The 20,702-nt window shown below is 41.5% G+C and overlaps 1 protein-coding gene across 2 annotated transcripts in view; it reads left to right on the top strand.

Moving 5' to 3' along the window:
- The window catches only part of GRM3 (glutamate metabotropic receptor 3), a 108,266-nt gene extending 87,564 nt beyond the window's left edge, over positions 1-20,702 (top strand). The window contains exons 5-7 of one of the 2 annotated variants that reach the window (XM_068400996.1): positions 8,083-9,149; positions 15,120-15,294; positions 20,629-20,702. In XM_068400996.1, the coding sequence (XP_068257097.1) occupies positions 8,083-9,149; positions 15,120-15,294; positions 20,629-20,702 (1,316 nt within the window). The remainder of the gene's footprint in view (positions 1-8,082; positions 9,150-15,119; positions 15,295-20,628) is intronic. The other variant, XM_068400997.1, reaches the window with a different exon arrangement.

Below are 20,702 nucleotides of genomic sequence, written 5' to 3'. Positions count from 1 at the left end.
ACCCTAATTAAGTTTAGGCTAAAGAAATATAGGCCACTTTTTTCATGCATATTTTACATTCACAGAGAAAACTGAATCTTACGCCATAATATGTGTGAAACTTTTATATTTCCAGCTGAACTCCAAGTCTCGTCTTCCACCAACATTGTCAGATGTACCAAATACTATAACTGAGCTGCATAATACTTCTGAGCATAAAAGTTCCTATATGTGTTTCAACATAGCATTGTGTCTTTATTCCAGCTCTAAAGCATCATACAACTCCTTTTTTTTCCACAAAGTTTCAATAAATTTGAGCTTCATTTATTTGAAAAAGGTGCTTTCCTTAGAATTCACTACTTATGGTTTTATTTTCCTACTGGAAATACAATCTCATTTTGCAAACTACTTCATTATTAGCAATTTGTAGGGTGATTGCTGAGAGTTTTCAGTAGCTTCTTAACAAAAATAATAGCAATAAAGTCATACGATTTGTAGGAAGAGGCAATATCTTTATTAGACTGCCCACATATCTGGAAAAAATAGAGAAGCTTTTGGCATAACAGCTCTTTGCTGTATCTTGTCTTGCGTCTTGATCAGACCTTGTGTTTCTAAACTATATACTTTTAAAGAAGTGAACTAAAAGCTCTCAGCAATCGCTCTGCAAATGGACAGTAATGAGGCTATTTGCAAAGTGAAATTGCGTTTCCAGGAGGAAATAAAAACCTGATATACTGAACTCCAAGCAGAGCTGTTCCTTTAGAAGGACTGAAGGTCAAATTTATTGAGCAATTTCTCTGATGACCTGATGAAGTGACCTTGTGCCTGAAAGCTAGTACACTTCTTCCTTCTATAGACTAGTCTAATAAAAAATACTGCCTTCCTTATGAGCTTGAAATTTCTTGAATCTTAGACCATCACAGCTATAGTTTTACTACTACTAAATAATAGTATTGCATTATAAGTAACTAAATCTGTGTCAGCCACCTGATTTGGGAGTGTCTGCATATCAAGCCAATTAGGAAATAACAGCCAGAGGGTCTATTTCAAGGTTCATTTGGTTCTGATCTCTAAGGGTAAACTATCTTACTAAATTATTCAGAGCACTGTCTGGAAACACCTCTCTAATCCTCAAGTCCCCACAGACGAGAGAATGTTTTAACCAACTTCCTTTAATATCTTAATATCTGAAACTATTCATATTTCCTTCAGGCTGACAAAGAAGGACAAAAAAATATTGTTAGGTATTCAAAGTTTCCTTAGCCATCAGCTACTATGTGCAATTGGAGGGTGGAATCAGCTCATCATGGAATGGTGTCTCTATTTTCTCCATAAAGAGAAAGATTCATGCCCCTGTGACATAACCAAGTACCTCACTTAGTCCAAAAGTGAATTTTAACAAAATTAAAACACATCTTCAACCTCCTTCAGCTGCACCCCAGATGTATTGAGAAGAGAGAGGTAAGGCACTGCACCAGTTCCCAGGACCGAGGTTAAGTGAGAATATCCCTCAACCAGAAGTCCAAATTGGACACGGGGAACTCATAACCCTGGGACTAGCAGAAAGTCCCAAACAAAGTCCCAAGCTCTGAAAGCAATGTTAATGTCCAGCAACTGGCAGATAGCTCATCAGCAAACTCATTTTTTTCCTCAGATCAGAACATTTCAAGAGATATCAAAGGCCAGCCCAGAACTTAGAGTTCGAACTCCTGAGCTTTTGTGTTGTCACCCTAACAGTGACCATAATTCTTCATAATGGCATTGGGTTCCCCTTGTTTCTGTTTACAAAATAACTAGTTGGCCTGAGGGAGGAGTTAAGCAGTTTAAAGTCATGGTTTAATTTCCTTTGTAATTGCAAGTTGATTGCTAGCATAAATTACCTTACATGCGTTTTGCCTCTTGTGCCAGCCATTTCCTAAAGTGGATAATCTTAAATTAAAAGAATGGTATCAATTGAAAGGCTTTGCTATGTTGGAATCTCACAAATCGTTCCTATCAATTATCAATCAAGCAGACTTATTAAAAAAAAGAGTAACACCTTGGATGCTTTTACACGAATGTTTGATTTATTTTAAAGTTGGACTAGTGCAACCTTAGCTAAAAAACTTCAGGAAATTTTCTTAATTTCAGGAAATATGTTTTGTATTTTTAAGGAGAAATATAATGACTGCAAAACATTTACATGCTTTCTGCCTTCTACATCTCAAAATCACAATCCTTTAAGAAATCAGAAATTCCCTTTTTAATTCCTCAAATTTCTTTAAAACAGTAAGAGTGATTTCATAATTTCTTTGATGAAGGGTTGTACCTTAGCATTTAATTGATTCTCCCCAAGTCCGGAAGACCACACATATGCCCAAGGGCCACACAAGTAAGGGGACAACACACACCTGAAAATGTAAAACATTATGCTCAAGGCAAGTGTTTCACAGGAAATGTAGCCAGGGAGTTCTGCACTCAGCCAGGCTGAGGAGAATGACAAGCTGAATGAATTCGTATAATCTTTTGGATCCTTCTTAGCTCATTTTGCCAGTGTCCCTATGACTTTTCTGCTGGACTGTTCTCTCCGACAGCCTCCGCAGCAGTCACAGCAGCCTATGCAGACAGCGTGCAAGAGACACCCCTTCGCAGGTACATTGCAGAGAGCTTGTACAAGTTGCTGTCACTTGGCGCTCCAGCTGTGAGCCTTTCTGTTCCAGCTACCTGGGTGATACTCATCTCACCTCACTTCAGGTACCTATACCGTAGATGTATCTTCCCCACACCTTTTCAACTAGGCATGGGGAAACATTTGTGTCTCTGACTACTGCAAACCCTGTGGAGATCTATGACATGTTAAAATTCCCTACAGCAAGTGAGTTTCTAACCTAAGAGAAGAGGCACAGAGCTGAATGGAAAATATGTAGACATAAATAGGAAAATTACATTTGTAGAAGACTAATCAGGAGTGGTCGTAATCAGGTGTGACCCTGTGCCTCTCCCACAAAATGGCTTTACACCACTCAAGATTCTACACATTTGCATGTACCAGACCTCTCCATCATACCTTGCCTAAGCTGGTTTTGGGTAAAGCTGAGCTTAGGGATAAGGCATTCACGGGTTTGCACATGTTTCTTGAATAAGAAGAAAATACTGACCCAAACACATCCAGAAACAATGGTGCAGAGGTTCAAAGTGACTACTTGTCTCTGTGAAAACTGATATTTTAAGCCATTCATTATCTATTAATTAGTGAGAGGTACAATTTAGTAACACTTCACTCTGAGCATTCCCTACGCTAACTTTCAAATTGCCAAATTTCCTGCCAGTCAGGTGTGAAACCAGATGCGCTATGCTGAGATAGAAACAAAAGTGGGTGCATCAGGTCTCCACTATTCAGTCTGAATGTTCAGCCAAGCAGAAATAAGTCACTTTGACCTCAACAAACCATATCTACCTAAAAATAAAAGAAAATTAAAAGATATATGCATTTTCAGGGTCCTTTGTGATACTTTTCAAGATAAGGCATTTTACATGCAGGTGAGCCTGTTGGACAAACACACCATATCCTGTTGTTATATTATTATCAAGGCTCTTCCTTGCAGTGCTTTAATAAGACATTGCCCAGGATATGTAACAGGAAGGAGTAGGGGGTGTTAAAAAAAACTATATTTTTTTCCATTACATAAACAAATGCCTTGTTTTTCAGTCTTAAATCAGAACTCCAGAGTTTTTGCAGCACCATCTAGTGAGACCAAAGGGATTCTGCTCAACTTTTCAAAAACTCCAGCCTGTTCCCTCTTTCTATTTGCATTTGTTTTTAATCATAATCTCCTTATAGTTTATTGGCTGAAAGTCTTTGAGGCCAACAAGCTGTTGAAGAAGGTGCCTTTGGTGCACACAATAGTCCCTTTTTACATTTCTTTCTGAACCACATGAAATCCCACAGCTTTGCAAACTGCCGAGCTGAAAAACTGCAGAGCTTTCATCAAGCCTTGTTATTAATGAATTGCCTCCTAGGTAGTGAGCTGTGCCTCTGATCTGTATCTTGTTTTGAAAGAATACACTCTGCAAGCGAAGAACAGATGCATGTTTTATTGGAGATGAAGGATGTTCTCAGATGTAGGCATACCTGTCATCATTCCTACCAGGAAGCGTTACAGATGATATTTTCTATGAGACAACATCTATACACTCAGCTCTGTGCCAGACACATGTAAGACTGTATGCAAAATAACCTTCCTGGCCCAAAGATGTTGCTGGCAAACAAAACTCAGCTGATTCCAAGCCAGTTAAGGTGACGCTCATCTTTTCCTAGGCTACCTTGTCTCTTAAAAGCTTCCTTGTGCCTAATGAGGATTAAAACTGCTTTGTTTTCTTCATCTACTCATCCCTGGTTAAAAAATCCTGGAGTACTTTCACCCAATTGAGCCAATGTGCAGAATCAGAAGCATTTTAAAAAAGATTTCCCCTACCATCTCTTAAAATAATGCTTTTGACCCATAAGAAAATAAATCCCCCTTCAGAACTTTTTTTTCTGAATTCTTTCATGTCACTGAGAGCTGTACACCACTGACACCAAAAATAATAAATATTTCCAAATGAAAGCAACTCATCTGCTTCTAACAGCACATAAGCACATACTAGCAGGTTATGTGATTGTAGAAAAACATGATCCCACTGTAGGAAGATGGAAACAAAATGACATAATTCACTATATAAAAACTGTGATGTTATTTTATGTTCTTACCCATATCTGCTACTAAAACAGTCATAAAACTACACAGTCTTTCCTCTCTTATCTGAAGCTGAAGGAGTTTGTCCTCCACTTACACAGTGGTATCCTCTCCTCCGATAGGATTTCTTTTGTGAGATGACAGAGGTGGGCTGCCTGCACCATGGCTCCATAGGTTTCTGTGTTCTGCACTCTGTGTACCTGAGTGTTTCTCCTGTTCTCATAAATGTCACTGCTGTCACATCTTCATTGCTGAACTGCTGCAAGCTGGAGCACAAAGCATCACTGGTTTATCTTTAAGTCTCTTTTAATTATCCTTTCTTTTCCTTGATATCTTCTTTTATAGAATTTCTCTTGGATAACTGCTTTGCATAAGGATAATTCATTTCATGAAGTGCAAGGGAAGGAGAAGATTCAAAGATACTGCTCAAAGGAGACAAAGTTTGTATTGTGATTCAGATAGCCTCTTAGCTAACAGCATGGGTAGACCCACAGTCTTGTCTCTTGTCTCCCAAGAAAAGAATCCAAAACAGCTTAGCTATAACTCTGAAAAAGACCTACCAGAAATACCTGTTATAAAGATTGCAGGTTTACTCTCAAAACTAAAATTTAACTACAACAAAAATTCCCAGAGTGACTTATGACATGGCCGGATGTCATCTCTGGGAAAATCATCTACCAATATGCAAAACTTATTCTTTTTACTCTAAAAAACAAAGTCCTGCTTTCTTATGATGTTACAGTCTTGCCTATAAGCATGTTATTTTATTATTATTTTTACATCATATTTTCTGAAAACATGACTTTTTGGAAGTGGTTCTACAGGATCTAGAATATGTTCATAAATATCAGTTAAAATGCCTTAGTAATTTTATATGTAATCAGTGGTGTATTAATTGCTGCCACCCAGTGGGCTCATTTGTAGACTTTGGCTCACCATACTATAATTTAGTACATCATTGTTTGGTTAAATGATTTCATTCTCTCCATCTGAAAGGGTGTGATTTATTTTCCTCTATCAGCAGCCACTAAAAACGAATGCTTCAAGCTACAAGCTGTGGTTAACTTAAAACGTATTGTCCTACAAAAACCTTTTCTTCATATTTGTGGGAACAGCCCCATGGAAGGCAACATACACACGAGCTTCAAGCTAACTATACGTGAGATTACCAGCTTTGCCTTCTGGACCTACCTGGAAAGTCCAAGGCAAATACTTTGCTCTGTTTAAATGATAAATATTCCATCAATCAGAGCTGTTAAACATGTTACACAGGGGGAACTCTTTCCCGAAATGTGTTGATACTTCTGACCCTCACGTAACTTGCGCTGGAGTACTCGTGCACTTAAGTTATGCACTTGACAGAAGATAAGCCATGCAACCAGTTTGCAGTTTGTCTTGCTTACCTGCAGCTCCACTGGTGCCAGTAGAAGTCACAGGCTCTCAGCACACCTCAGGAGCTGGTCTATATAACACTGAAGTGAATAAATTGGCTCTTAAAACTGGGCTGCTCTGTTAACAGCTTTTACAATCTGTGTAAGTGTTATGAATAATGAAATAAGACACTGAAAATGACAACACATTATTGAAGAGCTGTTAAGTGCTGCATTATGATTTCATTTTAATGCTGTTCCTGGAGGAGAGCTTGCATGCCTGTGCATGAGGAGGAGGAGGGAGAGAAGCGAAACTGCTTAATATTCTTCTTGTTGACCTATATTTTGAACTTAGCTACCTGTTTAATTTAGAGCATGTTATTTACAGGAGGACTGGCCATTTGGGGGAGTATTATGCTACCCTTAGTTTTTGCACACTCAGAGGTCTTGTTGGGCTAGACAACAGTACAACTAGATGTCAACAGTGAAGAAAAAGAGAAAATAACCCTCTTACACATTCCTGGGTTATCTGAACCTAGTCTGTAATCCTGCAAACCAAGGCTGTCCACCACTGTAGTTGACACAGGTAAGGTGGTAAAGCACAGGAGAGGGCAGGAATAAGAACATGCAGAGTCTTGGCTCAAACCCAGAAGAGACTATAGCTAGAAATAAATTATCTTCCAACCTTGCCCTAAGATAAGAAGAAAGTTGGGAAAGAAATGGATTCCAAGACCAGCACCTGGGCAGGTGCAGGTTATGCATCAACCCTCCAATCAGGGCTTCTGTGCCAAAAACCACTGTCCCTTTTACTCACATTAATGGGAGTACTACAAAATAAGGTAAAACTCTGCAGGAATAAAGGTGAAAGATTTTGGCCTCAGTGCTTTATAGAAGCTAAACAAATCTACTGCAAGATATCCAAAGTATCTGGAGGTTGAAATGGAGGAAGATATTACATCCTCATACGATATTGCTCATGTTCAAGCACAGCATGGGCACAGATGCAGGGAAAAAGATTTATTCCAGCAATGACAGTGGAACCACTTCTGTAACCAAAGACACTGAGGAATGAAATCACCTTTATTGCTCATCAATGGCAAAAAAAAAAACCCTTTTGCTTCCTACCTATAAAGCTATTCACCTTTGATGCTACAGCAAAGGACCAATAAATCACATGGTAAATGAAATTTCCTCCTACATTTTTAATATTTCTTCATTCCCTGCATGAGCCTCAGCTGGAGGAAGAAACAAAAACTCTCCAGATTTTACCAGTTGGAAGTGTTACAATATTGATTTCACAGAAGGTCACAGATACAGTTTGTGTTTTTTTTCATCTATTCCTCAAACAAGATATAGGACCAAAGCAGCACATGCTGGGAACCTCGGACCAGACAAGAAATATCAGGAACTGGTAAAATTGGAGCAAAATAGAATGAATTCAAAGCTTCCTACAACACAGGGAGAAGTGAAAAAGACATAGCAAATTGTTGAGGACTTCATAGTTACATCTCCATCATCCTCAAAATGAATTCTCTAGTCAACCACATTCCAGACTGTTGGCCTCAAAACTGATGTTTATTGATCTGATCATTTAAGTTTCTTTATATCATGACAGCCAGATTTCACCAAATAATAGAGTCTCAGTTAGAAGCAGAACTCTTTCTTTCAAGAGAAAATGTGAAAGGTAGCAGTTGAGCATACTGGGGGAAATAATGGAAGAATTCGTTTGTATCCAGGGCAAAAAAAGTAAGGACATTGGTAATTTAACATAACTCTCCACATCCACAAATATTTCTCATGCAGTAAAATGAAATAGAGTTCTATTATCTGAGTTCTTTTCTTTTTCCGAGTTCAAAGAAGGGAATAACATTTCAAAAATGAGACAGATATAGGCCTCTCAACTTACCTGTTGGCGCTTGAATTGGTTTCTATAAGCTGTCAGATGTCTGTGCTTGCCAAAAGGATGAAAAATGTTATCTGCTGTTTTGATAATAACATTATTTATTTTTTTTCCACAGCTCCATTCAACCCTCCCAATGCCGCGGACAGTACGGTCAAATTTGATGCCTATGGAGATGGGATAGGAAGATACAATGTGTTCAATTTCCAGTACACGGGAGGCAGATACTCCTATGTGAAGGTTGGTCACTGGGCAGAAACCTTGTCACTTGAGGTAGACTCTATCCACTGGTCCAGGAACTCTGTCCCCATCTCCCAGTGCAGTGACCCCTGTGCTCCTAATGAGATGAAGAATATGCAACCAGGAGATGTCTGCTGTTGGATTTGTATTCCCTGTGAAACCTATGAGTACCTGGCTGATGAATTTACCTGTGCAGACTGTGGGCCTGGAAAATGGCCCACGGCTGACCTGACTGGCTGTTACGACCTACCAGAAGACTACATCAAGTGGGAAGATGCTTGGGCAATAGGTCCTGTTACCATTGCATGCCTGGGCTTTATTTGTACTTTTATGGTCATTGCAGTGTTCATCAAGCACAACAATACCCCCCTGGTCAAAGCCTCTGGCCGTGAACTGTGCTACATATTGCTTTTTGGGGTCTTCCTGTCTTACAGCATGACTTTCTTCTTCATAGCCAAGCCTTCTCCAGCTATCTGCACCTTGCGTCGTCTGGGGCTAGGAAGTTCCTTTGCTGTCTGCTACTCTGCCCTTCTGACAAAAACAAACTGCATAGCCAGAATATTTGATGGTGTAAAGAACGGTGCTCAAAGGCCTAAGTTCATCAGCCCCAGCTCTCAGGTCTTCATCTGCCTGAGTCTCATTTTGGTACAGATTGTGGTGGTGTCCGTGTGGCTTATCTTGGAGGCCCCTGGCACCAGGCGGTACACTCTTCCTGAGAAGAGAGAGACTGTCATATTGAAATGCAATGTCAAAGATTCCAGTATGTTAATCTCCTTAACATATGATGTAATCCTCGTAGTCTTATGCACTGTATATGCCTTCAAAACAAGGAAATGTCCAGAGAACTTCAATGAAGCCAAGTTTATCGGTTTCACAATGTACACAACGTGCATCATTTGGCTGGCCTTTCTCCCAATATTTTATGTGACATCCAGTGACTACAGAGTAAGTCTTTGGATACCTGTTTCCATAAATCATGTGCATCACTTTAAAGGACCCTGTCGTCATTCACTTAAAAGCTTCTTTCACATCTTTTGTCTTCTGGATCCCTTGCAAACAAGCTCTGTCTCAATGTTCATGTCCACCTAAGCATATTACCAAATTTTAGCTTATTTTTGAGAAAGATGATGGTCTCATTTCAAACTGAGCATGTACAGTTAGAGGTGGAAGGGATTAATACTATCAGTCTGATTATGATAGAGGCATAGCGTATGGATTAAGTATTCGTACTGGTACATCAGTATGTGAAGTCGCAGTTCTAACAGAAAAACTTACTAGATCATGAACTAGGATGAGTCACAATGACTTATTTGGTGGAGGTAGCCCTTAAATTAAAAACTGAACTAACTAGACTCCTTCTGCAAAAGAATCTGCCATTCAAACACAGTATTTTCTTCCAAATAAAAAAAAAAAGATAAGGAAATAATGTCAAAATTTCCTATGAAACAGGGTTGTTTAAAAAAAAAATCCAACAAATGTTATGCTTGAATATAGAACTTTCTATTCTTTCTCCACTTTGTAGGGGATAAAGCACATACCTCGTTGAGAAGAAAATATTGGTCAGCCTTCACCAACAAATTTAGAAACATTGAATTGTTTAAATTGTCACATAGTTTTGCAAAGTTTCAAGTTCAATAAAATCATATTTTTGGACAGAAAAAGATTAAGATCTGCTCCACTGGAAATCTCACAGTTATTATGATGTGAGAAGTGGCTGCTGGAGCTGGCCCTTACAGCAGTTTGTAGCGAATTAATTCAACTTTCTGCCCAGAAGAAAGGTAGAAGATTAGCTTAGGGTGGTATTATTACCAGTAGTATGTACATGAAATAGCATGTAAAACTGTGGAGCTATAATGTCACTTAACATAGTTTTGGTGTGACCACCCTGGAGCAGTAAATTTAGTACTGTTTTTCTCAGCTTAGGAAAGGTACTGAAAACCTCGAGAAAACAAGGATAGATAACAAACAAAGCAATAAGACATGCAGAGTGACAGTAAAAGAGCTAAATATATTTAGTCTAGACAAGAGTAAACCCAGGGAGACGTGATCACAGACTATAAATAATTTCAAGGCAACAAAAAGAGAGAAAGGGATTATTCAGTCTCAGGAGAAGTTAGAATAGAGAGTAATGGATTGAAGCTAATGAAGGAAAAGTTTAAGGAAGGCACTGGGGAACAGCTCCGGACACCCAAAGTAATCAGGATGATAGACACAGAAGGAGGGTAATATCAGTGCAGGCAGACACATGAGTGGGCAGCACAGACACTAATGGTCAAGAGGAGCATGACTTGATTGTTCAAGCAGCATTTTTCAGCCTTATCTCCTGAGTGGGATTTTCAAAACCACCTGTAGGCATTTAATTCAAATACAGGGTTCCAAATAAGCCAGCTCGAGTCCTACCAAATTGACAGCAAATGCTTTTAACATCTTTTTTGATACTTTCATGTCATCTCATGAGGCTTTCGAAAATTCCATCCTAGATGTGTACACTTCTGGGGTTCCTTTGAAAAGCCCATATTTCATTTCCGTGCAGTGTTACTTTTTGACTCTGAATCAACCTGTGCCATCCTAATGTAGACCAATACTGGTGGCATCACCAATAAACAACCTCAGAAACATAATAGTAGCAATGAAAAAAAATGAATGTTGGCTGGCTTGAGATTTTATCATTAAGCACAAACATAGAATCATAGAATCATAGAATATTTTGGGTTGGAAGGTATCTTTAAACGTCATCCAGTCCAAAACCCCTGCAATGGGCAGGGACATCTTCAACTAGATCAGGTTGCTCAGAGCCCCTTCCAACCTGGCCTGGAATGTTTCCAGAGATGGGGCATCTACCACCTCTCTGGGCAACCTGTTCCAGTGTTTCACCACTCTCATCATAAAAAATTTCTTCCTTATATCTAGTCTGAATCTACCCTCTTTCAGTTTAAAACCACTACCCCTTGTCCTATCACAACAGGCCTTGCTAAAAAGTTTGTCCCCATCTTTCTTATAGGCCCCTTCAGGTACTGGAAGGCTGCTAGAAGGTCTCCCCAGAGCCTTCTCTTCTCCAGACTGAACAACCCCAACTCTCTCAGCCTGTATTCACAGGAGAGGTGCTCCAGCCCCCTGATCATTTTTGTGGCCTTCCTCTGGACCCATTCCAACAGATCCAAGTCTTTCCTGTGCTGGACTCTAGAGCTGGACACAGTACTGAAGGTGGGGTCTCATGAGAGCAGAGCAGAGGGGCAGAATCACGTTCCTCGATGTGCTGGCCACACTGCTTGTGATGCAGCCAAGGATACAGTTGGCCTTCAGGGCTGTGAGCGCATGTTGCCAGTTTATGTCCAGCTTTTCATCCACCAGTACCCCCAAGTCCTTCTTGGCAGGGCTGCTCTCAATCCCTTCAAAGGCAGCTTTCCCTGCCTATCATATCCCTGATAAGTTCTTGCTTGTTTGAAAGTACCGGGAAGAAGCATCTTCCTTCATCAGTTCCTCAATCACCTGTTTTAGGAAGTTGACCTCAGTGTGCTCCAAAAACCTCCTGTGTTGCCTCTGCCCTGCTGTGTTTTCCCTCCAGTGAGTATCAGGGTGGTTGAACTGCCCCAAGAAGACCAGGGCCTGCAAACATGAGACTTCTTCCAGTTCTCTGAAAAATGCCTCATCTACTTCTTCCTGATGATGTGGTCTATAGCAGACACCCACCACAATGTTGCCAACTTTGTTCTGCCCACTAATCCTGACTCGTAATCTATCAGCTGGCTCAAGACCCATTGCCAGGCAGAGCTCCATTCACTCTTGCTGCTCTCTTACACAGAGTGCGACTCCCTCTCCTCACCCTGCTACCAAGGTACTGACCTGTGCTGTAATTGCAGATCTGTAAGTAGAGCAGGAGCCATCTGCCTTCTGCCACAAGTCACAGACTTCCAGCCTTCATTGTCATGGAAGTCTCCATTTCACAACTCAACAAACACAGGCTGCCTAGTTCTTCTCTAGTACAGGCCAGGCTCTTGTACCTGCAGAGTGTCAAAGGAGATCCAGTCCACTTTTTTCTCTTCATGTCTGATGCTGCAAAGTCTACTGACCTCCTCCTGTAGCTCCATAACTTGGCAACAGAAATCCTCAACGTCTCCTTTAGAAAAGGAGAATAACTCCCCCAGCTCCCATGAGAGGTCTCAGGCATCCCTGCAGCCCCAAAGCTGCAGAGCTGCATCTTCCCTTGGGAGCTCAGTCTGGGTCAATCCTGATGTGCCAGGGATAGTTGCCTCTGCAGGCACTGGGGACCATGCACTGTGGCATCCCTCTTGCTCTGCACACAAACACAGCCTTCAGTAAAGTTTCCAGCCCTCTTCTGTGCACAATTCTGCATGCTGCTGAACCTGTTAGCTGCCAGCAACTACAAAGGGCTCTTCTCAGCACCTGCAATAAGAGTGCCCAACCTTACCTAATCAAGAGTCAGCTCAGACAAAATCTCCAAGCTGGTCAAGGACAGCTGACAGAGCTTCTTAGGAGCTGCTGGAGGTTGATAGAATCATAGAATCATAGGATGGTTTGGGTTGGAAGGGACCTTAAAGATCATCTAGTTCCAACCCCCCTGCCACAGGCAGGGACACCTTTCCTCTAGAAGTCACAGCCTTCTGCAGCAGTCCTCTCCCAGCAGCAGTAAGGAACCTTGACATTCCTTGAAGTGTTCCCAAGAGTCCTCCAGTGTTTCCAGATGTTCCCAGAAGGTCTACAAGATCCCAAAGCAGAGGCCAGAAACTGCTTTGCAAACTGCTGCATTTGGTGGCTGACTCTGTTAGCTGCACTGTCAAAAGTTTAAAGGAGAGCTGCTGGAAACGATAGATTTCTCTGATGCCATTGATTTTCATGCATAGATCCACACTGATTTCAGAATCAAAGGTACAATGACACCTGACACAATTAAATAAACATACATAACATAAATTCACAGCAGCCCATTATCTAGCACATTTAAGGGAATTTTCAACCTAATCACCATAGACAAAAGAAATGCACCAATAACACAGGAAGAGAAAAGTTTGGGTGTTAAACTGGTTATAACAAAATCCGGTGTCAAAAGTTCCTACTGTTTAGATAGTTTCTCCTTGCATTTTCTTTAGAGGTCATTCTGGCTCAAGGAGCTTGCCCCCGCCACCAGTCGTTCCTACCCAGTCTAGCAGGATTGCCTCCATTCTGCCAGCACACCGATGTCCATGAGGATGGCTTACCCATTGAACTACTGAAGTGACCTGGGTTAAAAGGAACCCCGTGGGATGGGGCTATTTTTAACCCAAGTCTTTTCATTGATTGAGTGTATAGTTGTGTCAGCACAGCTGAGCTGCTCCAGGAGGCACAAACCTTAGCAGAGCAGGCTCGGAGAGAGGGCATTGTTAGTGAAGAGAACTTTCCTTGAAACTACTTGTTGGACATTAGGAAGAATTTCTTTTCAGAAAGGATTATTAGACACTGGAATGGGCTGCCCAGGGAGGTGGTGGAGTCACCATCTCTGGATGTGTTTAAGAAAAGACTGGACATGGCACTTAGTGCCATGGTCTAGTCGACAGGGTGGTGTCAGGGCAACGGTTGGACTCGATGATCCCTGAGGTCTCTTCCAACCTGGTTGGTTGATTCTGTGATTCTGTGATACTGCCTTCATTTATTCTTCTTTTGTAAGAAAACTCACAGTCCTGTTTTACCAGTTCAAGACCCACCCAGAACCAATTGCAGAGCCCTGTGAACAAAATAGGGAGAAGTGAAGGAGAAAGTGCAGCTGGAAACACTGAGGTGTCCCTTTCTCATGCTGCCCCTGTAAGCTTTTCCATGTTCACTCATCCTCTGAAAGCTGAGCACCTTTTCGTGGTGCTTGCTGCATCTACTTTGGATAAAGAGTGATTATTATATGATCACATTAATTATCCTCACTGCTGACAAAGCACTTGGTGCTATGTATACATATAATGTAACAAAGTCCATTCCCTACTCTATTTTTCATTTTGCACCAATTATTTCTGACAAGGAGATATGAGAAGCATTCCCATGGAAGAAGGCTAATCTCCAAGGACTGCGGGAGTGTAACTAAGGAAAAACGAGCCACGGATGTATAATCATTCATATTAAACAGTAGAGTTTAAAGCAGTTTAATTCAACATCTTAATTAAGGAATCTGCTTGGAATAAAAGAATAAAAACTGAAAATGAGGCAGTAAACTGGCACCTAGTTATACCATTGAACAAAAAGGAAGAAAGATAGACAGTGCCAACAAATTTACACTAACAAATGCCCCAAGGCAACTACTCTAAAACCCTGCAGCCTTGCAAGCAATTCATTTCCGAGCCTAAAAACTTATGTCTCAAAGTCAGGGCACATTTCAGGCCCAGTCTGACAAATGTCACCAGCTCTTTGTTTACTCCAATTTACACCTATATTCCTGCAAGGGATTGTTCAAGTTCTCTGATTAGGACTGAGGCTGGAGACTAAACTGGTTTTCAAATGGCTGCTTTGCATGAGGCATCTAATGTAAACCCACATACAGTACAGTACGTGCAAGCTGGTTTCCTCTGCGGCCAGCTTTGCTCAGATATTGCATGATAAGCATTAGAGCGGATTTCCTGATAAATTTAGAAATCAGGGGCTTGAGCGATGAGAGAAAGAGAGCAGAACTATCCTTTCTGCACTAAACTGAGGGAGAACAGACTCAGTCAATCTCCCCCTGGTATGCAGAGACACAGGGCACCATCGGTACTGTGCACCTCACTCACGTGATCCTGGGATTGTGGAAGATAAGGGTGCAACATATGTTCAAGCCAGCTTTTACCAGTGCAAATCCCCGGGACTGTGGTTCCTGCTGTTGTATGAGAATGCTTCTAATATTCTGCATTTCAGAGCTTTCCATACTGAAACACACGCTTTGCGCCCACTCTCTCCTAGGTGCAGACCACCACCATGTGCATCTCTGTGAGTCTGAGCGGCTTTGTTGTGCTGGGCTGCTTGTTTGCGCCCAAGGTGCACATCATCCTTTTCCAGCCCCAGAAGAACGTGGTCACTCACAGGCTCCATCTCAACAGGTTCAGTGTCAGTGGGACCGGGACCACTTACTCCCAGTGTAAGTAACAAAGCTGCCACGTTTCTATAAGGATGTGGGGTTGCGGTGACTTTAGGTAAAGATAAAATGGGGTTTTCACCAGCAACAAAAAGACCTTTATAGGCTGGGCTGTGTACCCCATGGAAGTATCACTTCATTTGTGTCTGGGGAGAAAAACTCATCCCCCTCCCATGGGAATCAGCTCAGAGCCTGCTCTGAAGCTCACTGAAATCAGCAGAAAGCTTTCAGTGAGCTCTGACTCCATCCTGCTGCACAAAGCAAGTAGAGCCTGTCACTTGCTGTCACTCTCACAACAGTGACAGGAACAGATTGCCCTGGAGTATTCCTGTCACAATGACATGCCGACAGAACCTGGGCCACAATGCAGTGTGCTCTCAATGGCTCTTATTGCCTGCATGATAAGGAAGGGCTCCAAGTCTGCAGCAAATGCATACAAGGCATGCCATAAACTCTATCTGTATGCTGAGCGTGAGCAATACCCTTTGTAAGAGTCACAGCTGGGAGAAGCAATCAGTGCTCTGCTGCAAGGACAGCTCATTGCTCTGCCTCCCTCCTTTCCTTCATCTTCAGTCTCTTCATCCCAAGCAGATTCACACCTGTGGTTTTGATTTGGGGCTGTTGCTCCTCTTCTGGGTGAGTTGCTTAGACATTTTTTTTGGATTAAAAACAAAAAAATCACCTGTATGTTTTTTTTTCCCCTGTCAAGCTTAACTAGTCAAGGATGGGAGCACACAGCACCTTGCTCATGGGGCTCTGCAGACAGCATGTCCAACCTGGAAAGCTAATTGAAAAAGCACACCACAACTAGAAGGAAGCAAGGAATGAGAAACAGTGGAAAGGGGGGACACAGAGCAAGGCTTGCCAGCAAGTTCACGTTAACCTAGCCTCAGGTTTTTGAGTATGACCTAAATTTCAAAATTGGCTAGAAACCTTTGGCACTTCAGATTTCAGACAGAACATGGAAGGAATGTAAGACCCTGCTGTGTATCGCATTGACAGGGATTAGGAGGTAAAGGGGTCCCAGCCATCTCTGGGTCTCCCACCCCAAACCACACTGTGTCATGAATGCCCATGGTCCCTTAACAAGAGAGAGGCCATGTGGCTCTACATGTTCCCCATCTCATCAGAGTCAGGTCTGCATCCAGCCCTGACACCAGAAACCAAAATCTCCTTGCTCTTTTGGAAAACTTAAACCAAGAGAGATGAGGTGCTCCTGAGTGCTGAGCACTACCAAAAGGGCTGGATTTGCAAGACCAATGGATTCCCAATAACCTTTAGAGATTCGGTCCCTTGATGAAACGGTAAGTCCCATGAATTCATCAACAACCTCTTGTTACTTTATTATTTAGAAAGGTGGCCACAGTCATTTACTTTTCCTGCTTACACCTAGCTGAATAAGGGCTGCTTGTCTCTATTGATCTTTTCGGACCACAAAAAGACATGGACCTGGAAGTAGGACTAAAAGGTCCATCACATACAATGGAAAAAGCCCTATAGTTTCCATCTAGGACAATTATTTGGGAAAATAATACTGAGAATTCACTGTCTATCACAGCATCAGTATTTTTAAGAAGGAAAATTTTCTCTTACTCCCTTCCATTTATTTGTAAATGATTTTAAATATTTTTTTTAACTGTATAGTCATTTATAAACCCCCAAAAAGACTGTCATCCAAACTGATTCTAATCCATGTCGAAAATATTCCTCTCACCAGTCCCAGGGTTGTCAGCTGGTTTTTAATTTGATCTTGATGGTATTTTCAACAGTAAGAAACAGCTTAATATGAGACTGATCAAAATTAGCTCCATGGCATTCTAGTAACAAAAACATCCAAAAAGCCAGTTCTTATTATCAGAACTTTAGAGGACAGGAGTACCCAAGTTGCTCGAATGGGCAGTGTGTTTCCTACCTCTAGAGATTCCCACCTCCATGGCATCCTAGGGCTGCCACCACCTCTTCACTCCATCAGTCATTAATGCCATGAGCATAGTGGGTCATGAACAGCAACTGACTCTCAGACAGTTTTTAACACTGTTCCTTGAACCGTGAAAACTGGCCAAATGCTATGAGAAAAGGCGAGTGACACTCATGATGCTCTTGGGTAAAGTTAAGTGTTAGCTCTAAATGTGTATTGCAATTACATCCCTAAACTGAGCAGTGGAGGGAGGGCCTGAGTCAATGGTCAACCACATAAGCTGCAGTGTGGTAGTGGTCATGAGAGCTAACCTGAGCACCTCATGTAGTCATCTGAATACCGCTCCTCATCTTTGCTACATGCTCTGCAGAAAGCTGGTAGAGGTGAACACCTGACTGCTAAGCAAGGAAACTTGTTTTAGAGGCACTGAGCTTTGATCATTTTGACAGCTGAAGTCTGGACTACAAACAAATACAGATTTAAGCTGAAGAGAGGCAGGATATATGTGTACCTAGGTATGTGACAGGTTTTGAAACATATACATCGTGTGCACATTTACTTGCATCTGAAAACCCGCCTTTGGCAGAGTGCTGCATAGGTTCTGCTTCCCCTGCAGTGCTTCCCCCATGGGATGTTCCTCACTTTTCCTGTGGCTTGTTTTATGGGCTTGGCAGAAGTATCCCCAAAAGGTAGGAGATGATTAGCACTCATAAAACTTCCCAGAATGCTCAAGGACAGATGTAAGCACCTACATGATTCAGGCTGAGCTTTTACACCCAGAAGGCATCATTCATCCAAGTTATGTCCACATGGAGAGCAGCACACAGACTTGAGCTCCTCCAGGTGTCCTCCACAGGGGTCAGAAAAAGAACTGAAGCTACTGTTTATATCCAGGCTGGTAAATTTGCTATCTCAGAATTTATTTTCCCAGCCCTTGCTCCAAGCTGGCCCTGATATATGTCTTTTATACATTATTAACTCAGTTGTCCAGCTGTGAGCATGAGTAGAGGAAGCGGCACACAGACAGCAAGTTGGAATCTGCTTGTTCCTGACTATGTAGGCATGCTTCAAGGTGCCCACGGCAGTGCTGGGCTCTTGCATTTTACCTCTGGCTCTTTGCCTTGGATTATCTAAGCAAAATGAGGGGCTGCCAGGAAAGAGATCAAAGCATGAATTGCAGACAAATCAAGACTTCTGGTCATGTCACACATTTTTCCTTGGCCTCAACACAAGGCAAAATGGAGGTGAAGTGACTCTAGCAGGACCAGCAATATTTCAGGAAACCTCTTGGCTGCTGCTATAAGACACAACGTGAAACTGGGAACCCTGCAGGGCCAGCTATTAACATTGCCGAGGTCTGTAAGGAAAAGCAAGATCTTTTGTTCAGTCTCAGAGAGAGATGGATACTCATTGTGAACACTTTACTCCACCCAGAAGAATTAATAAGTGCCTCCCACCACTACAAGAGAGGCATGTGCTGTGGAGGAAGCCTGGGAACTCAAAAGGCAAGGCCACTTATTTCTCGCCTACCACCATGTTTCTCTGTCCAACTTTGACATCCTTCTGACCCAGTTACTGTAGTATTTGAGCTATTCATGCTCTTCAGTGTGTTGGACTTAAAAAAATCCCTGAAGCTAAGAAGTTCTGAGTGGGTGGCTGATGTTCACAGAAACAAAATGCTTTTGCCTGTAGTCATACTGCAATAGAGCAGGGATTTGAATCAGGTCTCCTAAGCAGTACTGATTTTTCTATTTATTTGCCAACAGTAAGTAGAAATAAAAATAACAACAATAATAAAAATTTCAGGTCAATGTGTTGCCGTATTATACCCAGTTAAAAACTGAATACAAAACCTGATAGTTCATTTTCACAAATTCATAGACATGATGCCATGTGCCCTTTTATCTACAAATGGCTGTTTTCACATACGTGACTCACATATCCAGGCTGTGACAGATCAAACTCCATCTACCTAATTCAGAGCAGGGGCTCATTCTTGGCTCTCCTGTTTATCAGGAGTATGTCCTGCCCTCTGAGTAGCACGTTAGTCCAATAGGTGCCTCTAAATTTCTCTTGTTAAAACAGTTCTGTTTTCCATTAATATTTATTCAGCTAATTAAAGAATTAGAAATAGTAGCTGATTTGAAGAAAGAGTGATCTGTTCTGAAAATTATGCTGAGTGTCTTTAGAGAACCAATCTGCAACTGAAAGAGTAGCCAGCACCTGTTTTGGAAGACTGAGCATGCCCTTGTCAGCTGCATAAATTGCTTTTTACACTGGATGATTGAGTTTACTAAGTCATTGCTTGCTGTGTGTTTTCTTTGATGAAGGCATCACATTTCTCTGGGTCACTGTTATCATTAACCTAATGTATCTTTCAAAAAACAGCTTTATGGTGTCATGAGCAGAGATGTCACGGAGTATCTGAAAACACATTCCTGATGCCCAATGGATAATTTTAACAAAGATAGACAAACCAGCTTGCTTCTAAATCCAAATCCACAAAGCTTTAGCAGAATGGTAATATATCCTACAGTCAAAATATAAATACATTTAGAAACAGATTCTGATACTCAGATTCCATTGTCATCTTATATCACTGAAGCAATGAAAATCTGTTGTACAAAATATAAGGCAATGTAGACAAGGGTCTCAGAATCTGGCCCTCACCTCTGGATGCCTATTGAATCCTGATCCAGAGCTCCTAGAAATGAAGGGTATTATGGCCAGAAAATATTACGGGATTAGGTGAGAAATAATCTTGCTTTCAAATTCAGTTATTCAAAAATTTCTTCACTCCATTCAACACGTACTTCAAATTTTTATTTTTTTTTTAATTAAAAAGTAGATCAGCACAAAGCCCTAATATGCAGAGGTGAATTCTCTCCTGAATTTAAAAATGCATATATTTTATTTCAGGAATGTCCATTCCAATTATGTGAAAGCTCAAAGGATCAGACCTTAGCATTTCTTGCCAATAAAACACAAAAAAAATCCAAAGGTTCACTTTTTATTCTACAGGGATATCTTAGCACCACTCTAGCTATATTAATTCACACTACCACGAAAAGTGCTATAAAGTGAGACCCAGTGGCCCAGAATCATCAAAAAAAATTTCATGTATTTTATTCAGACACTTCTTGGAGAAGCTTAGTCACCCTAAGCCCTCTCAATAGTCAGCAAAGAGAAATCAGGTTCCTCCAGAGAGTGCTTGCACCTCAGATCTGAATTACCTTGTAGAGGTGCAAGCAGTACCTCCATCAGCTCCACTGCTGACACTGTCACATACAGTGACTTTTCATTGGGCATCTTGGTTAAACTGGGTGAGATGGTCCAGACCAACATAAATTCTAATCCTGCGTGTTGTAATTTTTTGCTGCCCTGTAGTCGGTTGATTTTCCCTTCTCTTTCTCTTTCAGCGTCTGCTAGTATGTATGTACCAACCGTCTGCAACGGAAGGGAAGTTCTGGACTCCACCACTTCATCTCTGTGA

This window comes from Nyctibius grandis, chromosome 5, assembly GCF_013368605.1.
Source record: "Nyctibius grandis isolate bNycGra1 chromosome 5, bNycGra1.pri, whole genome shotgun sequence".
NCBI lineage: Eukaryota > Metazoa > Chordata > Aves > Nyctibiiformes > Nyctibiidae > Nyctibius > Nyctibius grandis.
The sequence above is the reverse complement of the archived record's forward strand: the minus strand, read 5'-3'. Positions and strand labels throughout refer to the sequence as shown.